This window comes from Rhinichthys klamathensis, unplaced genomic scaffold, assembly GCF_029890125.1.
Source record: "Rhinichthys klamathensis goyatoka isolate OS25496 unplaced genomic scaffold, OSU_Roscu_1.1 h1tg000406l_1, whole genome shotgun sequence".
Classification (NCBI taxonomy): domain Eukaryota; kingdom Metazoa; phylum Chordata; class Actinopteri; order Cypriniformes; family Leuciscidae; genus Rhinichthys; species Rhinichthys klamathensis.
Genome location: NW_026606907.1, coordinates 1,722,501 through 1,744,733, shown reverse-complemented (window position 1 = coordinate 1,744,733; position 22,233 = coordinate 1,722,501). Strand labels below are relative to the sequence as shown.

Sequence of the window (22,233 nt, the reverse complement as noted above, 5' to 3'; positions counted from 1 at the left end):
AACCATCATGTTAAACAGTGCCCATCTGAAGCGTCTCAGCTGAAGGAAATAATCCATAATTTATCGGCTTTAATATATCAGCCAAATTTTCTTATCAGGCCGATAACAACAACATTAAAAATGAACATATATCGGCCGATACCGATATGGTAGCCGATATATCATGCATCCCTAAATAAAATAATACTCTTCTTGCAAACTGTGTATAATTATTTTGTATATATAATACACACACATGCATGTATATATTTAAGAAAAATATATGATTTATGTATATAATATTTATATTTATATATAATACAAATTATATATCAATATATATATACACTCACCGGCCACTTTATTAGGTACCCCATGCTAGTAACGGGTTGGACCCCCTTTTGCCTTCAGAACTGCCTCAATTCTTCGTGGCATAGATTCAACAAGGTGCTGGAAGCATTCCTCAGGGAGTTTGGTCCATATTGACATGATGGCATCACACAGTTGCCGCAGATTTGTCGGCTGCACATCCATGATGCGAATCTCCCGTTCCACCACATCCCAAAGATGCTCTATTGGGTTGAGATCTGGTGACTGTGGAGGCCATTTTAGTACAGTGAACTCATTGTCATGTTCAAGAAACCAATTTGAAATGATTAGAGCTTTGTGACATGGTGGAAGTAGCCATCAGAGGATGGGTACATGGTGGCCATAAAGGGATGGACATGGTCAGAAACAATGCTCAGGTAGGCCGTGGCATTTAAACGATGCCCAATTGGCACTAAGGGGCCTAAAGTGTGCCAGGAAAACATCCCCCACACCATTACACCACCACCACCAGCCTGCACAGTGGTAACAAGGCATGATGGTTCCATGTTCTCATTCTGTTTACGCCAAATTCTGACTCTAACATCTGAATGTCTCAACAGAAATCGAGACTCATCAGACCAGGCAACATTTTTCCAGTCTTCAACTGTTCAATTTTGGTGAGCTCTTGCAAATTGTAGCCTCTTTTTCCTATTTGTAGTGGAGATGAGTGGTACCCGGTGGAGTCTTCTGCTGTTGTAGCCCATCCGCCTCAAGGTTGTGCGTGCTGTGGCTTCACAAATGCTTTGCTGCATACCTCGGTTGTAACGAGTGGTTATTTCAGTCACTGTTGCCCTTCTATCAGCTCGAACCAGTCTGGCCATTCTCCTCTGACCTCTGGCATCAACAAGGCATTTCCGCCCACAGAACTGCCGCTCACTGGATGTTTTTTCTTTTTCGGACCATTCTCTGTAAACCCTAGAGATGGTTGTGCGTGAAAATCCCAGTAGATTAGCAGTTTCTGAAATACTCAGACCAGCCCTTCTGGCACCAACAATCATGCCACGTTCAAAGTCACTCAAATCACCTTTCTTCCCCATACTGATGCTCGGTTTGAACTGCAGGAGATTGTCTTGACCATGTCTACATGCCTAAATGCACTGAGTTGCCGCCATGTGATTGGCTGCTTAGAAATTAAGTGTTAACGAGCAGTTGGACAGGTGTACCTAATAAAGTGGCCGGTGAGTGTATATACACATGCACATATTATTTCTTAAATATATACATGCATGTGTGTGTATTTATATATACACAAAATAATTATACACATTAGACACACACAGCACTAGTTTGGAGGTTTCTGGGAGAAATAATAGTACTAATAAAATAATACTCTTCTTGCAAACTCTGTATATACAGCACAGATAGCACAGAGCTGAAGGAACGTCTTACACCTACACACACACACACACAAACGTGTGTAATCTGACCATTAGGGGCTTGTGTGTGAATATAAATGAGACGGGGGCTGATCGGAGGTTCAGTGTCCACTGGGATATGATCGTGTGTGAGTATATACTGGAATGTGGTTGTCCCTGTAGTAGCATTCGTGTCACAAAATGAGAATAGGACACAATAGCACCCAGACTGCTTAAAGAAGCCATTAACAAGCCTCCAGTCCCTCTGCCCATCACACGCTCTCATTAAAACAGAGCACACACACACACACACACTCATGTTTTATTCAAAGCCTCGCGCACAGCAATCCACACACTGTGCTCAATCCACAGGGAGTGGCCGAACCTAGTGCAACACAAAAGGAAATCGAGCTTATGTGCATTATTACTACTATTGGCACAATTTGATTTATTTTTCTCCGGTTTACCCTTCTGAACTGCTTGTTTAACTAGATTTGTGCATTATCTAACTAGATTTGTGCATTATCTTGAAAATGTCAATGGTGTTTGCCTGTGTAAAACTCAATGCTACTCTACACAGAAATGGTATAAAAGTGGTCACTGCGTAACAACAGCACACACATATTAATATGTACAATTTAGCTACTAATATGCACCCTTTAGGGATAAATAAGGTACAAAGGAAGGGTACCATCCCTAGTGACAGCTTTTGTACCTGTAGCGTGTTCTGGCTAAGTATGAGAAACTGGACAGTAGCATGTATGCTAAATGCATGCTAAATTGGCCACTAATAACTCCACTAACAATAAAAACTTATTATAATTTGTTAAATTGTTTACTTTTGACAATTTGGATTTGTTTCATTTTATGTTGCCCTATAGATTTTACCTATTTTTCCCATTTTCCTATTTCTGACGTCACAAACGACCTTGTAACCAATCAGATCAACGTGTGATCGTCAACCAGTGGATCTCTGAGCTGAGTGAGTGAGTGGAGGCGGGGCTCATTTGCATATTTATAGAACCACGCATACTAAATGAGGGTATAGAGTTACATTCATATATTTTAAGGCATTGAGAATTTTTTTTTCAAAGAAAAAAAACTTTGAAATATGCCATTTTAGTGATCAAAGATTTGTTTTAAGGGATAATATTATTGACTACAGGGGGGCTTTAAAATGTATTATCTGGTCCATGAGTTCCTGAGATCTCCTTAAAATCATTGAAATCAAAAATTTCATTATTTCCTGAACTGACTGAAATGAAAATCCAGACAATTTCTGGACAAATGGATATTTACAACAAAAGGTACAGCCATAGTTTGGTCCACATTAGATAAGACTCATCTCTAGTGTTCACAGTCAACCCTGTGACTGATATTGATTGACTTCAACCTACTTCGCTGGCGTCTCACGGGGAAAAGCAGGAAAAGTGAACCGTGGCAAACTCCTCTTAATCATCACCTCTGAGCTTTAACTCCAGCAAAACTAGTCACTAATAAAACTACACCCCACATAAGCTGCCTCTGACAGCAACGCTAGCACCTTCACTCACGAACGGGTGTCGAAAGAAGAACAAAACAATCCTCACACACCCGGAGCAAACCAAAGAAGTTGCGAGACGAGCACTAAAGGTGCTTTGATACCGACACTAAAGGAGACGTGGAAGCTGACAGGAGCGGTTTGATCAGAAACACCCATGGAGAGTTTCTCAGAAGATAAAACAACAAAACACAGACAAAAGAGAGACAAACAAACTACTTCAGCCTGGAGTTTGATCTGTGACAACTTGCCGTCATAAACCGACTGAGAAAAAACAACAACATGACGTTACGGAGATGAAGCAAAAGTAACAAAGCCGAGATGATAATAGACCCAAACTGAGTCTGGAAGAACCAAGAGGTTTACAAAACCAGCGTTTCGTTAGCAATCACAATCATCTCTGATGAGTTAACAACAAAATAATATAGTTATCACACTCAAACATTCATTTTGCCTCTTGATCATGACCTAAAGTAAAACACTTTTTGAACATTTCATCACAACTTAATTTCATTGTGTTCATTTACTTATTAATGTACAGGTGAAACTCGAAAAATTCGAATAGCGTGCAAAAGTTAATTTATCTCAGTAATTCAACTTAAAAGGTGAAACTAAAATATTACTCATTACATGCAAAGTGAGATATTTCAAGCCTTTATTTGTTATAATTTTGATGATTACGGCTTACAGCTTATGAAAACCTTTTCACAATATTCTAATTTTGAATTTGGGGTTTTCATAAGCTGTAATCCATAATCATCAAAATTATAACAAATAAAGGCTTGAAATATCTCACTTTGCATGTAATGAGTCTATATAATATATTAGTTTCACCTTTTAAGTTGAATTACTGAAATAAATGAACTTTTGCACCATATTCTAATTTTTCGAGTTTCACCTGTACATATATATATATATATTTTAATCTAAATAAAATTCAAATATTAGATGGAAAAACTTAAACTTAAAAAAACTAATATTAGAAAATAGAAATATTAAAGATAACATAAATACTAAAACTTAAACTAATATTCAAATGAAAACTAAAAAATTTAAAAAATAAAAGCTAATTTGCTTTATTTGCAAGATTTACAAAGTACTTTAGACCAAAGCACTTTTTTATTGCAACATGATAGTTATAATCTATAAACATGTTACATGCTTCATTCAGCACTCAAAATTTTAAAAAAAATGGATGAGATGTAGTTCCCAGCATGCTTTGCAAGGGACTGTAAATTTGAGGATTAATTTTAGCGTAATTTTAAAGTAATTTTAGCATTTGATGCTCAGTTATGTTGGGCATTTGGAAGATTTTCTGTAATAATTTTGAGGTTATCATTGTGCAGAAGAGTAAACCTCTGTAAATTAATCAAAAAATTAAGTTGGACTAGCATAAGAAAATTTAGTTTGACAACAAATGTAATAAAGTTAAATCTAGTAGAGTAAATTAATTTGACCTAAACCAACAAAATTGTGCTGACCCAACAAAATGATTTATTCTGAATGAACTACATTAAATTGAGTGTAAGAATTGTCTTCAATTAAATGAATTAAGGGTAATGAATTACTTTTTTAAGTGTACTAGGGATGTTGCAGAGAGTGAGTGGAGGCAGGGCTCATTTGCATTTATCACAGGTTCGCGTTTAAAGTCTGTTTAGAGAGAACGGTGTCGTCTTATAGCGGCCCCTAATTTAATAACAAATGATCATTTCGACGGAAGTGAATCAATCAAAACTAACTTTAGCTGGAAAATAACATTATTCAAGAACTGCTATAAAACCAAACCAATCTCTGTTACCTTAAATTATATGTTTATCTCTGTAAAGCTGTACATGTAAATCTACATTGTTAAAAGCGCTATTTAAATGAAGATGACTTGACTTGACTACATTTCAAGTGAGAGCATGGTTACATCGTTTCAGCGGTTTCAGACTATTTTTGCAATGTTTCATGGTGTGTGTGTGTGTGTGTGTGAAACGTTGAGGTACCATCGTAGAGTAGTTTTGTGTGCGCGTGAACGTCATGGCAACGTACAACACAAAGTACCTCACGCGGGAAACTCTTAAAGGATTAGTTCACTTTTAAAAAAACTTTTGCTGATAATTTACTCACCCCCATGTCATCCAAGTTGTCCATGTCTTTCTTTCTTCAGTCGAAAAGAAATTAAGGTTTTTGATGAAAACATTCCAGGATTTTTCTCCATATAATGCACTTTGCTGGGCACCAAACGGTCCAAGGTCCAAAAGACAGTTTCAGTGCAACCTGCAAACTGTTCAAAGGGCTTTAAACGACACCAGACGATGAATAAGGGTCTTATCAAGCAAAACGATCGCTCATTTCAAAAAGAAATAACAACGTTTAAGTTTTATAAGCTCACATGCCCGCCTTGCTCTGCTTGTGTGACTCTCCTGTTCGAACTCGTTCATCAAAATGAACAAATCTTTTTTCGAGTCATTTGATTCATTTAACGACCGAAATGAACGAATTGACTCGGAAAAAGATTTGTTCATTTTGATGAACGAGTTCGAACAGGAGAGTTACACAGAACAGAGCAAGGCGGGCATGTGAGCTTATAAAACTTAAACGTTGTTATTTTGTTTTTAAATGAGCGATCGTTTCGCTTGATAAGACCCTTATTCATCGTCTGGTGTCATTTAAAGGGGCATTATGCAGAAATCCCGTTTTTGTCAAACAGCGACCCCTAGAGTTACTGTGGAGTACTTGAATTTAACGTTACTGTCGTAAATACCACTCACTCAGAGCGTGACATGGCCTGTTACATAGTATACAATAGTACATTGTGTTTAATTTGTCGTTTAATGAGATATAATATATGTTGTTAGTGGTGAGAATTTTCACGTGATTAAATACATAGATCCGACAATTTTAATGGTCCAGAGGCAGAACTTTTGCCAAGTGTGTCAGAGGTTTTGGGTTCTAATCGGTACTAGTAGTATAGTTTATTTTCCTCATCAAAACCGATTGTTTATTAGTGGTTGTATTTCAAGCAGGGACATGTTTTTTGTGCATTAGGTTTTGTGATTTTACCATAACAAAATATAGAGAGTCTCTCAGTCCCCGCAACGGATTCAGGCGCGCGTCACAACAGAACACTGTAACTTATCTGCACCACTGATCGCAGAGGCAACGAGCACTTTGGTCACTTGATTTCAAAAATAACACATTTCAGATCGCCTCTTATTTAACAAACGAACGAAATGAATGCTCTACTAGAGTTACCTGGAGATGTTTTATTTGTTTGTAATGGTAACGTTACATCCGTGCCGCGAGAAGTTTCAATGGGGACATAACACACCCGCAAATTATGCCTATGCTCGTGTCCGACTCCTCGCTCGGTCAGTCTGCCGTTTCCTCTTTCTCTGTTCCTCCGACAATGCTTTCCTAGCTTTCTGCATCTTATATGCCGGCTCAGCCATGACGATAGTGTGACAAACTCCATCCATCTATACCTTGTTCCTGTGTGTATGTGTGCAGTTGCCGTAAAGGAATATGTTACATCGCGAGAGCTGATATCACGCGATACTTCCTGACGCGGCCCGCCGCACCGAAGTTGCAAGTGGGATTTTTTCGCTCACAGGCACCAGGGGGGGTCGAGACGCCCACCATTCAACCCGAAAGAAGTTATATAACCATTTCAATAACTCTGAAGCTGTTCAGTTAAGCTAAAAAAGCTGCATAGTGTCCCTTTAAAACCATTTGAACAGTTTGCAGGTTGCACTGAAACTGTCTTTTGGACCTTGAACCGTTTGGCTACCATTGAAGTCCATTATATGGAGAAAAATCCTGGAATGTTTTCATCAAAAACCTTAATTTCGTTTCGACTGAAGAAAGAAAGACATGGACATCTTGGATGACATGGGGGTGAGTAAATTATCAGCAAAAGTTTTTTTAAAAGTGAACTAATCCTTTAACGTAACGTGTAAATGCGCGTAACTAGCGTAAAACAAGCAAGCTAGTGCGCATAGGCCAAGAAGTGTTGTCGAAATAACACATTAGTATGCAATTTTTCCAAAAACACATCTTGCACAAAATAAAAAAAATCAAGGACCTGTATCTAAGTATGTTTATTTTCAAAAACTTTCCAGCCTTTTATTTTTCAGATTCACAAACTTTCAAGGATTTCAAAGGACCCGTGTGAACCCTGTGTTACACATTCGTGACGTGATGCAGTACCGGGTACACGTGGTCCTTTCAGTGGGTTTGATAGTGCCATGCCGATCTCCGTCATGCCGTAGCGCTCCAGCAGAACATGACCTGTGATCTCGGCCCAGCGCTCCAGAACCGGCTGAGGAAGAGCAGCAGAACCAGACACCATCAACCTGAGACACAGAGAGAGAACACGCCATCGTCTCCAGTGGGAAATTATGCACTTGTTTTTCTCTTGTTTAAGCATTTGACTCTGAGGTAAAGTACATAAATACACTAAAGTACACTAAATAAAGGTTTGAAGGCTCTTCTTTGATGTAGCTTTACTGAGGAATGAAAGAGAACTTGCGAAGAGATGCTCTCGCTGTTTGGATCTGAAGTCAGAGGCTGCGAGTCTAGATACATAAATGTGGTTTGTTTTAAAAAAGACAGAGAGAGAAAGATCTGAAAATCTAAATCTTCTCTGTGTTGTCTGAACAAAATACACATATAAGGGCGACAGAGCGTTTCCCCATGTCGGACCCAAACTTTGGGATGATCTTTATCTTTTTCTTCCTCTTTCTATAAGGTCAGTAAAGTCACTAATGAAATTTAAGGCCATGTTAAAAGCACATCTGCTAAAAAAACATGTCTATGTTTTTTGGGTTCATTGGGTCTCATTCATGAAACATTCATATGAGTAAATATGCGAGTGATTTGCGCGTAAAGAGACCTTCCCGAAAACTCTTCTCCTGATTCACAAATACTTCGTAAACGTCAGATGTGAGAGTGAAATGTGTGTACATAGCGTACATAGTGGCGTATCGGGTCCTAAAGAAAGAAAGCTTGGCTGCATATTACAGATGCAGTTAATGGAGTTTCATCTGTTAATCAAACAGTCCCAGAAGTAAAAAGAAAAACCGTATGCAATTACTATATATATTGTTTTTTCAAAATGCTGTGCAAATATGTACCCGATTAAGGTGAATTAAAATGCAGCCTTAGTTATTAATGAGCAAAACGTTCGGGTGTTTCACTCACTATTTACGCGTGGCTGGGAGCAGGTGTAGATTTCTTGTGTACCAAGTCACATTTGGAAAATACAAACATTTTAATGAATCCGAAAATTTACGCCAGAACCACTTTACACATGATTTACACAAAAATTCGTTCTGCTCGTGTTTCATCAATGAGACCCAATCTTTCTATGTACTCCTCTTATTTTTGTGTTTTATTAGTGATTGTGAAGTACCTTGGGCAAAAGTCTACGACTAATCAGTGATGCGCTCACACACACACACACACACACGCGCGTACACCAAACACGAAAACACTTACACACTGAATTCTAAATTCTTCACAGAATTTTGAAATGTTCATAAACCAGTGTTTCCCCTACCATTGCTTTAGGGGGGCGGCCCGCCCCCCCCAAAACGACCCCCTGCCCCCCCTAAAATGCTGACGAAATCCAGTCATAAGAAAGGAATTTACGCGGAATTTGTAAATCTTTTGAGGAATAAATAGAAAGCAGTTCAGTACACTTGAAATCAAATCGCGATGTAGACAAGTGTGTGTGGATATTAAACCAGAAAGACAATTTAAATACGAATCCTGCTTGTTCTGTGTGAATGAATGGTGCAGCCGACGCGCAGTTTCATTTAACACACACGCACACACACACACTGAAGCACGTGTGACGCTTGCGCTGTTTTTTGGCCTATATGAAGACGCAAATGCATGAACTTCCTCTCCAGGCTCTAGATCCACTCCTAAAGTCACTTCGTGATCATTTCACCACTTCATTTGAGAAAAACTATCATCATGACAAACACACAGAAACTCAAAAGGTCTTCACGGCAACTCGTAAAAATAAAAGTTCGGTTTAACTTGACAGAAATATATTACCATTGTACAGTAGATTTTAGATATGTCCCAATGTAATAATACACTAACACTAATCCAAATAAATTATCATCAAAACTGAATTTAAGGAATAATCCATGCTTTAATTTTAACAGTAAAGCTCATTGTGCACAGGCCCGGTTCTAGAACCAAATCACTGAGGGTGCTTCTGAAAATAGTGAGGGTGCTCAAAATAGGGCCGAGCGATACTGTCTACGACAATATTGTAATTGCTGTTATGTTAAAGGGATTGTTCACCCACAAATGAAAATTCTGTCATAATTGACTCACCCTCAAGTTGTTTCAAACCTGTATGAATTTCTTTTTTCTGTTGAACACAAAAGATTATATTTTGAAGAATGTCTGTAACCAAACAGTTGATGAGCCCCATTGATTTCCATAGTATTTTCTTTTTCCTACTATGGGAGTCAATGGGTGCTTGGGCCTGTCTGGTTACCCATATTCCTCAAAATATCTTCTTTTGTGTTCAGCAGAAGAAAGAAATTCATACAGGTTTGGAACAACATGAGAGTGAGTAAATTATGACAGAAGTTTCATTTTTGGGTGAACTATCCCTTTAAACGATATGCGAACTGCATGAACGAGTTTTTGTGCTTTACATTTATATCATATGATATAGTTAAAAAATGTTACACACAGAGTGCTTTTTCCCCAAATATCAGCAGTATTGCAAGTATTGAAACTGATTTTATTATGCAGTTGAATAAAGAAGTTAATATAAGTAACTTACATTATTGACATTTAGTCTCTGACGACAACGAATCAGTCCTTTTAAACGAAACAGCTGATTTAAAGATTAAATGACTCACTCGTTAAGACAGTCAAATGCTAGGTCACTCGGCGGCGTCGGCGACATCGTCCGCGGCACTTGCTAGGATTTATCACCGGTGTTTGAATGGGTGTCATTCGGTGAGAGTGAGGTTGTAGGGCGGGGTTCGCTGCTGTCATCGGCAGGCGGTGTCATTTCGTCTTGTTGTGATGTAGAGGTTTGAGCTTTCTTGAGCCAATTTCATATGTCCATGATTAAAAATGGACGATTCATATTTTTAGGCTACCTAAAGGCAGCCCCGTCTCAGAAAGTCAGCTAACGAATTTCCTGAGAGGGACGCACACACGCAAGCAAAGTGGGCAATTAAAGAGACAGCTTCACCTATGCGAATCACGATCGCGAAAGGAAACAACCAATCCAATGCATTAAACATGAAAGCATAATGAAATGATTTCTGATTTGAAAAATCGCGTTAATGGATTTATGTGTATTAGGCTATATGTATGAGTGTGAAATTTGTCTGTGTTTCTTTTGTCGGCAAAATCTCGTTTACATGTGTGCTAATAAAAATTTTATCTGAGGGTGCTTTCACTTTTGTTTGAGGGTGCTTAGCACCCTCAAGCACCCCCGTAGAACCGGGCCTGATTGTGCAGCAAGTTATTTGACAAAAAGTTTATTTAATTTCATATGATTAAAATTGATGATAAATGATAAAATTTGTGTTTTATGTCTTCATTTTATTACCAGAAAAAACACAACACAGAGTTAGTGAAATTTATTTTCATATTTTTTTTTTTAAATGTTGTATAAGTTTAATGATTCATAATACATTATTTCAATTAATTAGACACACTTTTTGATTGCTAAAAAAATTACACCATGTATCCGTAACACGCCCGGTCCGCAACAATAGCAGTTTCACAAACCACCCCCCACCCCCCCCCCCCCCCCTCCCTCCTCTGAAAAAAAATCCTGGGGGAAACACTGATAAACTGTTCTAAATTTTAATGATGTACAGTCATGCCATTAACGCAATTTTGAATTGAATTGAATTGAATTGAATTGAGAGAGAGAGAGAGAGAGAGAGAGAGAGAGAGAGAGAGAGAGAGAGAGAGAGAGAGAGAGAGAGAGAGAGAGAGAGAGAGAGAGAGAGAGAGAGAGAGAGAGAGAGAGAGGATGGTACCGTATTCTCTCTTTGCACACAGCCCTGATGAAGTCTTGGACTTGTGGTTGAGTAAAATGTTGGTCGTAATATTCAATGAGTTTAGAGTAGATGGTGGGAACTGCCATGAACACGTTCACCATAGGAGATTTCGAACTGATCAACTGCTCCCAAACCTGCAACACAGCAAAACAACAACACAATTAGCATTTATTAACCAAATGTGTAACTAAACAGTTCAATGTAAATATATCAGAAAATAAATCAAATAATCATTTAAGTGTGTACTATTAGGCATCAACTGATATCAAAATGTCAGCTAATTCATTAACCAATAATTATTTATATGCTTTATTAATGTAAGGTTAGGCTGGTTAGCATCGGTAGTTAGCCCTGCTGGCAGATAACCACCATCTGGGTGCAAAAAGCATCTTTCTATGTTTTGGAAGGCTTAGACTGACAGTGACAGATATTTATTTTTAAATCAGAAACCGAGACAGATATAAATAAGTGTAGGGATGCATCGATATAAACATTTTGGCCGATAATTCTTAATATCTGAAAGCCGATAACCGATATATTGGCTGATAAATCTAAATCCAAATTTGTATATAAAATTTTTGAGTCTGATAAAAAACTCTCACCATTAAAATCCACGTCCCAAACACATAATTATAATGTTCTCATGATAATTGTATGTAGCCGATATGACAGACTTGCGCTGCACATGTTGCACTGAACTGTGTTTTTCTTTTTTTGAAGTGATTCCAATCATATTTTAAGCACTTTAAAACCATCATGTTGAACAGTGCGCATCTGAAGTGTCTCAGCTGAAGGAAATAATACATTATTTATCGGCTTCAATATATTAGCCAAATTTTCTTATCAGGCCGATAACGCTAACATTAAAAATGAACATAAATCAGCCGATACCGATATTATGGTGGCCGATATATAGTGCACTCAGTATTCAGGCTCTCAAATTATATTAAAATTTGGTTTTAGATTTATCGGCCAATATATCGGTTATCGGCTTTCAGATATAAAGAATTATCGGTTATCGGCCAAAATGTTCATAACGGTGCATCCTTAATTTGTATTATTGTGAATTCTTTTGGCCATGATAATTGTGTAGTCAATATTAATGCTAAATTTTAATCTAAATGATCAGCAAATTTTTTTTGTTAAGCTATACAGTACATTCTCATTTGAAAATGAATGAATATTATAACCGATTAACTGGATAAATATCGGTATTTTTACTGTCGGTCAAACCGATTAGCAAAAAAATAAAACATTGTCTCCAGAACTGAGAAGAGATTGCAGGATGTTGAAAAAAAAAAAGCCTTGCATAAAGTTTGAACTGGATAGAAATCAGCCTTGATAGTATCAGCTTCCTTCCAGTATTGGACTAATCAGACGTTTACTGTTAATTACAGGGGGGAAAACACTACAGATACCGATTAAGTCACTGATCGTGTGCTATTTGTCTTCGTGACTCTAGAAGCTTGGGGGGGGGGAGGTTGTCGACTGGAGGAATGTTGTTAAAAAAGGAAAAAGCGAGTATAGATTTGTAAAGGTCAGTGTGATTCACAGCAGAAGAGAAACCGTTGAGATTCCCTGTAGAGTTACTATTGAGGTCAGAGTGAAGACTGTGCAGGACACACTGGGCTTTTACTGCCTTTCTCTGCGTTTGATGAATGTGTGGCGTTAAGCATAGTGAAGGATGGCACACCCGATCCCAACCACACACACACACACGTTTACTTACCTATCTAATTGGGGACATTCCATAGGAGTAATGGTTTTTATACTGTACAAACTGTATATTTTATTCCCTTACACTAACCCAGCGTTTCTCAAAGTGTGGGGCGCGCCCCACTGGTGGGGAATGGAAACATGACAAGTGGGGTGCGACAAACGGGAGAAAATGTGGTATTTTTTGTGCCCATCTCTATTCATTCCTTTATTTATTGAGCATAAACTCAAAACAAAACAACGATACATTTAAATGTAAGCCTTACACACGTAGATTTTCGAGGCGCCCGTTATTTAGATCGTATCCCTTTATGGTTTCCATGGTGACGCGTCATTGCAGTCACACCGCAGCCACAATAGCGCTGAATGACTGATTATCTGCTTTTATTTCACAAATGTGTTGGCTATACCAGGAAATATCTGATATTCTGATTTTCAAATATGGGCAAGTGTATGTGTTTTGTTGTTTAAACACCTTAGTTGAGCAATACGCGATGAGCGTTAGTTTATGCCGCATTTTAGAGAATCGAATCATTGGATTTAACAAACATCAATTCATCCACTTCTCCCGAAATACATGAGAGTAAGTGGCCGGTGAACTGGGATAGGAATATAGAGTTAACTTTAAAGTTTCTTACACGATGTGTTGTGTATGATATGAATATACGTGTCGCATTGTCGTCTAATTATAGCTACTAATTATTATTATTGCCGCTTCCATAGACATAAGTGTGTATTTGACAAACTCTAAATGTAGCCTATTGGGTTTTTTTTTGTACTTATGTGACTTTAAATGTCTAAAACCTAAAATAAACATTATGTGGTTGAAAACACTGAATAGTTGTGATGACAAGCGGTGAGCGCTCTCCGTCTCTGGCTCAGACAATATGTGTAGCCTACTACAAAACAGGCTCATTGCAAACACTAAATTAGTTAATCACTTAATATTGAACTTTCAAAGTGCACCAGATTTATGAATTTATCTTTAAAATTTACTAACTTTTCTTCTGGGGGGAGGAGCATACCCCAGGACCCCCCTAGGGGTGCCGAGGTCCACACACAAAATACTGTTAACTTATATGATAGTCTTCGAAAAATACAAAATACAATTATTATTATAAAAATACCTAAAATACGTTATTAGGATCTTACCACGTCCGCCTCGTTTTGAGCCAGGAAAACCTTGAGATTATTATTATTCTATAAAAAAATTTATTTTATACATTTTTTATAAAAATGGTCTTTTTGCATGCAGTTTGCGAAGTGATAAAATAAAGCAAGCACAACTGGCCAACACTTTTATTTTCTCTGTGATGTTATCAGAGGCAAAATACAAACACAGTTGCATTATTATTTTTATCTACATGTCATGTTTATGTTTTTAAAATGTCATGTTAATAAAAAACATTTTAACTTAAAGCCTAGTTTGTTAACATTTTGTTGGGGCGATTGCATGGGGACAGGTGGGGCACGGAACCCTCCCCTACCTTCAAAGTGGGGAATGGCAGAAAAAGTTTTAGAAACACTGCACTAACCTGACCCTACCCATCACACACACACACACACACACACACACACACACACACGTTTACTTACCTATCTAATTGGGGACATTCCATAGGCGTAATGGTTTTTATACTGTACAAACTGTATATTTTATTCCCTTACACTAACCCTACCCATCTCACACACACACACACACACACACACACACACACACACACACACACACACACACACACACACACACACACACACACACACACACACACACACATGTTGTGTTTTCATGTTTTATGGGGACTTTCCATAGACATAATGATTTTTATACTGTACAGACTGTATATTCTATTCCCTTACACTAACCCTATCCCTAAACCTACCCATCACAGGAAACATTCTGCATTTTTACATTTTCAAACAACATCACTTAGTATGATTTATAAGCTGATTTCCTCATGGGGACCAAAAAATGTCCCCACACGAACAAGGATTTCGGATATTGCCATCCTTGTGGGGACATTTTGTCCCCATAACGTAGGGTTTACCAGGCCACACACACTCATCCCAGTCTGTCAGACGGAAACAGATGCACAACTGCCCATATAAACACACTTCTTCTCACACAAATCAATTACGCAGCTTCTAACTTTACTCACTAACTCTCTGTTTTCAATCACACACTTTCATTGTGTGACATGCAAGCGCACGGGAATGAAAGGAGGTACGATGAATGATCAAACATAAATGTGTACGATTCACACATAAAAGATACAATATATAACAATTCGTTCTTTTTCATCTCACGCACACACACACACACACACACACACACACACACACGCCTGGCTGCACCTTTAGAACACAGTGGGAGAAACGCGTGAATTAATTGAAGGTGAACGACAGATTCTCCTTGGCTCGGCCCCCCCTGGGAGACACATCTCTCTCTCTCTTTCTCTCTCTCTCTCCATTTCATTATTTCTTGCTTCAGTACCTCCATGCTCTTATCATTCCTGCTGTCTCGCACTCTCTCCATCAACCCCCTCACACACACACACACACACACACACACACACACACACACACACACACACACACACACACACAGAGTGACACTTCTTTTATCATCAAAAACCCATCTCTCATCACCACTCCTCCTCCTCTCCACTCTGGTACCCAAGTTGCTCTGGTTTCTCTTTTTCATTACATTAGCCCCCAACAAAGAACTGAATGCATCTGTGTGTATGTCCATTTTGCATATTTAGTATTATATACAATGTATGTGCGTAAACATCAAAATAAAATAAAATCTGGCACGCTTTGCCTGGAGACGTTCTTGCCAATAATCTATCAAATTAATTTTGATTTATCAAACTGTCTTGAAGACTTCAGCCAATTAATTTGTTGGACTACAGCAAAATATCCAACGTTCATGACACAAAATGAAACATTAAATATAGCAGCAAGCAGCTAAAAAATGGGCAAAGTACAATAGATGCAAAATGAGGAGCTAAACAAGCATGATATAACATGTCAAAGGACAGATTTTAAGACTTGTGTTAAAAAAATGACTGTAAGGATTTACTAAAGACGCGCTGTGAAAAATTGCGTCTGAGATTATTGCATATGCATTTGCAGGAGTTTTCCTTTTAGACGCAGTATTTATGGGAGGAGAGTGTTTAAATGGATTATGCAATATACTAAGGTTTGTGCTAGTCAGTTTACTGGTATTTGCGCCATTATTTAACGCCCAAAAAAGCATTAAACCAGATGCTAATTTGCGCTGCTCTTGGTAGATTGTGTTGGTTATGGAAATGATCCGCATGTGTGTTCATTAATGTGTGTGTCGTCAGTAGATCATGCGCAGAACTTTACACTCTTATCTGCACTTTATGGTAACACTCTTATCTGCACTTTTATGGGATTGCGCTCTTGTGCTAATTTACCCTGTTTAGTAATTCTGGCCCCAAGTTTCAGTGCAACAGGCATTAGCATTGCCAAGATATTGCATGAACTTTGACTATGATGAGTTGTATGAAAACGGTTTGAGATTTAAAGTTCCCTTGTAATCAACCATTTTATCCCTTAAAACTCATCTTTGATCACAGAAATTATATATTTAAATGTTTTTTTCCTTGGAAAAAAATCTTTCATGCCTTAAAATATCTTGAATGTAACTCGACACCCTTGTCTCATTTAGTATACGGGGTTCTATGAATATGCAAATGAGCCCCGCCTCCACTCACTCACTCAGCTCAGAGATCCACTGGTTGACGATCACACGTTGATCTGATTGGTTACAAGGTCGTTTGTGACGTCAGAAACACCAGCGATTTCAAACCGTGTTTTTGAGACTGTCTTTGGTTCACTGCAGTTTTAAGGAGAAAATACTCAGCAATGCTGTCGACTTATGAACTTACACATGGTGTGTCTTAAAGCGTATTAAAAACACCATATACACACATAAACAAGATTAAAAGCTGGATTTTCACCACAGGGGGACTTTAAGAAAATGTTAATATTTGAGGCAAAACTACTGAAGAGTTATAAGCAAAGATAGGTGTTCTGGAACTCCTCAGGTACTCTGCCTATATTGAGGACTCTGTATCTCTGAATCTCCATGAGGACGAGGAAGTATCAGCAAATAATTAATTGATTTCTAGCCCTTGCATTAGCTTTACTACTAGATATATTTATGGAGATGAGAAATAAAAAGCCGCCCCGTACAGCTATGATCAGCTGTTCGGCCGAGCTTTCGATGTTGTTACGGAAAAGCAGAAGCTGATCGGTTGGTTTCTGTCACATGACCTGTTGAGATGTTTTCATCTCGCCGCGTCGCTTCTATGCTTAGTATAGTATATATCTATACTCATACTTACTTACAGTATACCCGTCATTAGACTTCATGAATGAGAGAAGACTAAGCTTTTGTCAGAACAGCGACGGAGGTTATGGCTGGCGAGGATAAACAGGGGTTGGATAAATATTTTTTGCTTTTAAATGGTGTGTGTGTGTGTGTGAGAGAGAGAGATTTTGGTTGGGTGACAGTTGTAGTTTACAGTTTGACAAAAGCACAATGTTGTGTTTTATTGCGAGTGTACACAAATTAAATATAGGTTAGCACTTTGCAGTTTGAATGATGTCCTGTATGAACAAAATGACGAGATATTAAAAACATACAAAAACAACATTGTTTCCACTGTTCGATCGCGCCCGCGCCTCTCTCTCACTCACTCCAGCATTGCAATCTCAGATTATGTCCCTAAAGAACCCGCGTATAAAGTAGTTCCGCATTACATTCATTAATTTGCACGCAAGTTTTATTTATTTTTATACCGTGTATATTCATGCACCGGACTGTGACGCCCGTACCATTTCGGTTCAATACGAATACATGTGCCGTTCCACCCCTATTCTACACTGTACAAATAAGTACATGCATATTACAGAAAGCCCCGATGACTGTTTTAAAGGGAACAGGAATTAAGTTGTGCAGGCTATGGCTTTTAAATAGACAGATAGTCTAGCATCACGCTACATAACGTTACCTTCGCCATTGATTGTACTTGAGCAAACGTCACCAACCCAACCCTCGGCAAACTGATTGTACGCCTCCAGTGATTTCCAGGCTCGCATGTGTGTAAAAACTCCTAGCCAATACCAGATAATGGTACACATGATAGTACTGTATCTGAGGCAAAAGCTGCATAATCATTGCTCAGTGCTTCCTTCGTTAGCGCATACGGATCCACACCATTTATGACTGAAATTTTCACATTGTACCTCTCTCTGTCTTGTGTTAATAGAGTCTCTTTATAATCTCTGTCACTTTGTCTCTTCATGATTTTCGTAACAGAAAAAAATATTCTAAATTTGCTTGTAAAACTTTGTAAACACAGCAGCTTATGCCATCAAAGATGGCGTCTCCGCTTGCCGCGCGGTAGTTTTACGAGTAGCCTCCATGAGCACAGTATCGGACCGACACCCGAGCACTGCTATCATCAGTATTGGTGTATCCCTATTTACGTCATTATTAGTCCATCAGAAAAGTAGTTCTAGGCTTATTCTTGGCTGGATAACTTTTAGCAGGTTTAAAAAGCCCTTTTAAAATTAAATATGAGCACAGTTTTGGATTAAATAAAAGTACAGTCAAGTCAAATAAAACGTTTTATCTCCTGTATAGTTTGGTCACACTACAATAAGACACCATTAACATTACTTAATGCGTTATCTAACATCAACACATTGAGTGAACAATATATTTTTACAACATGAATTAATGTTTGTGAATGTTATCTAATACAAACACTTGTTTGTTCACTTCATTCATTGTGCATTAAATAATGTCAACAGATACAACTTTTGATTTAAAAAATGTATTAAAATGTATAAAATGAAGGTTTCTGTTTGTGACCAGTTCAAGGTACGTGCTGCAATAATCATGCCTTGAATCTGTTGATGGTATGTCATACTTGTAACCGGTCTCAAAAATGTCCCTTTCTATCCGCAAAACTTCCCAGAAGTCATGGTTTAAGGGGTTATAAAAAAAAAAAATAGTTTTAACCGCAGAAAGGCATCAGTACATTACGTTTTTCAAGTTCAAATCCTCCCATGTTAATCTACTAACTCTCCTGACTGCTTTGTCGGACAAAATGGCGGATGGCGAAGTATGATTGGTCAGATCACCTGTCAATCAAGCTCCCTGCAAAGGGTCAATTGACATAGATGAGTCAATATTTTCTAAAATTGAAAACTACTTTTAAAATGATGTCTAACAGACTGAAAGCTACAAAACTAAAATTTTGATTTAATTGTGTCTCGGTTAACACTGTTTCTCTATAAAAGCATTTATCTGTATAACTCTTCATGCCTAATCACACACAAACACACTCTGAAATCCAATAATGAGCAACATACATGCAGAAAACACCCATCCCACACCATCACATGATGGATAACCTTTTACATCCCATCATTAATAACAGTAGAGCCTCTGACTGCAGGCTGTCTAATGCATTCATACCACAATAAATTCATCAACACGCATGTTTCGCTCCCACCAGATCTGAGATGAGCGCTCATCACTCAAACAACTCAAAGCCAAAGTAATGGTGGCTCAAATATTGATTTTTCTGCTTCATTAAAAATTACTGAACCGCATGTTGTAAATAATAAAACCCTTGTGGTGAAGAAAGCATTTGATCTCTCAAAGAAGGTGTTTGTTTTTTTAAGACAAGGTCATATCTGTGGAAAACAGAAGAATGTAACTTTCTTGTTGTCCTGAATGTCTTTTTCCCTGTTGTGTCCTCTCCAGACCTTTCTTGTCAATCAGATCCTTGACTCCCATTAAATCCTCCAGGACCTTAAAACCCTTTCGCTCGCTCGTTCGCTGCCGTAAACCCCCCTCCCTTTACAAAACACGGATCATTCCTCAATGTCACGGCATCCATTGATCTGCTTCTAAAGCCCTTACCGAGAGTTGGCGTGTCCAGATACAAAGCTACACTGGGCAATCCATCACAGAAACTCAGCGCTCACGGTGACAGTCCGGGGTGTCTCACACACACACGCACACACACACACACACACACACACACACACACACACACACACACACACACACACACACACACACACACACACACACACACACACACACACACACACACACACACACACACACACACACACACACACACACACACACACACACACACACGTTTACTTAGCTATCTAAATGGGGACATTCCATAGGCGTAATGGTTTTTATACTGTACAAACTCTGTATATTTTATTCCCTTACACTAACCGACCCCTAAACCTACCCATCTCACACACACACACACACACACACACACACACTAACCCGACCCCTAAACCTACCCATCACACACACACACACACACACACACACACACACACACACACACACTAACCCGACCCCTAAACCTACCCATCACACTCACACACACACACACACACACACACACACACACACACACACACACACACACACACACACACACACACACACACACACACACACACACACACACACACACACACACACACACACACACACACTAACCCAACCCCTAAACCTACTCATCACACACACACACACACACACACACACACACACTAACCCGACCCCTAAACCTACCCATCACACATACACACACACACTAACCCGACCCCTAAACCTACCCCTCACACACACACACACAAAAAAACTTTAATTACTTTAATTTTATACCAGATTTACAAATGAGGAAGTCCCTAAGGAGTTTTTTTGGAGATTTTGTCAGGTTTCGGTCCCTTCTGGGTACACATTTGTCCCCAAAATATAGCTAAGTAGGCGCACACACACACACACACGCACACACACACAGCCTGTCAGATCGAGTCCTGGTATTGACGCCTTTAGCTCTGGCACGCAACAACACAGCTACAATTAGTGCATCCCTGTGACAAGTCCCCGATAAGGGTGATCACCGGCCTCCTCTACACACACACACACACACACACACACACACACACACACACACACACACGACACACACACACACACACACACACACACACGACACACACAACTTCATCGTTCAGGACTCACGAGTCCCTCCCCAGGGGAGCAGGACAAAACACCTCGACTCACTGACGCTTGCAGCAGGACTTGGTCTAAAGTTACTCTGCTAGTGCACAACGGAACGCATAAAATGGCTTTGTTGAATAATTTGGGTTATTTACAACATAAAGGGGTCATGCATGACATGATTTTTTTATTATAATATGAATATGTTCCTTGATGTTCACTTACATCGTGTCCTAACCAGACGCGATGCGATAAGATTCCAGCGACAAATAATGTGTCTGTCCACACTAGACGCGACTGCGAGATGCCTCAATCAATCAAAACCCACAGCCAATCAGAACAACGTGTGGGCGGAGTCTAGCTGCAAGCGCACAGCACCAGCCAATCAGAACAGCGTGAGGGCGGAGTCTCACTGCAAGTGCACAGCACCAGCCAATCAGAACAGCGTGTGGGCGGAGTCTCGCTGCAAGCGCACAGCACCAGCCAATCAGAACAGCGTGTGGGCGGAGTCTCGCTGCAAGTGCACAGCACCAGCCAATCAGAACAGCGTGTGGGCGGAGTCTCGCTGCTAGTGCACAGCACCAGCCAATCAGAACAGTGTGTGGGCGGAGTCTATCTGCAAGTGCACAGCACCAGCCAATCAGAAAAGCGTGTGGGCGGAGTCTCCAAGTCAATGGAGACGGTTGGATTGTGTGTGTGTCGTCCCCCCTCCGGTGTGGGTGTGGCCTAAATGTGCTCCGTCTCCATTGACTTTGCATTGTGAGAAGCTGAATAAAGACGTTTCTGTCTTTTCACTGCAAAAAAAGTATTTTTGTCTTGTTTCCAGTCCAAATATAAAAAAATATTCTTAAATCATGATGGATTGACTAAAGTAGTAAAATGCCATTAGATATTTGATCTCGTTTTCTGGGTGGAAAAATCAAAATGCAGTGAGTTTTTGCTTAAAACAAGAAAAAATGATCTGCCAATGGGGTTAGAAAACAATCTAGTTTCCGTTTGAATTAAGATTTTTTTTATTAACCAATTGGTAGATAATTTTGCTTTATTTTTTAACTTCATTATTACATACAGTGACCCTAAAACTGTTAATTTAGTGTCTAAAAACCACTGAATGAGAAATCAAAACAAGTGCACTTT

At 39.0% G+C, this 22,233-nt stretch overlaps 1 protein-coding gene across 2 annotated transcripts in view; it reads right to left on the bottom strand.

The window, feature by feature from the left end:
• The window catches only part of LOC130070416 (malonate--CoA ligase ACSF3, mitochondrial-like), a 182,057-nt gene that overhangs the window by 148,896 nt on the left and 10,928 nt on the right, over nt 1-22,233 (bottom strand). For both annotated transcript variants that reach the window (XM_056234791.1, XM_056234792.1), the window contains exons 3-4: nt 11,265-11,419; nt 7,438-7,583 (exon numbers count right to left, since the gene is read on the bottom strand). In XM_056234791.1, the coding sequence (XP_056090766.1) occupies nt 7,438-7,583; nt 11,265-11,419 (301 nt within the window). The remainder of the gene's footprint in view (nt 1-7,437; nt 7,584-11,264; nt 11,420-22,233) is intronic.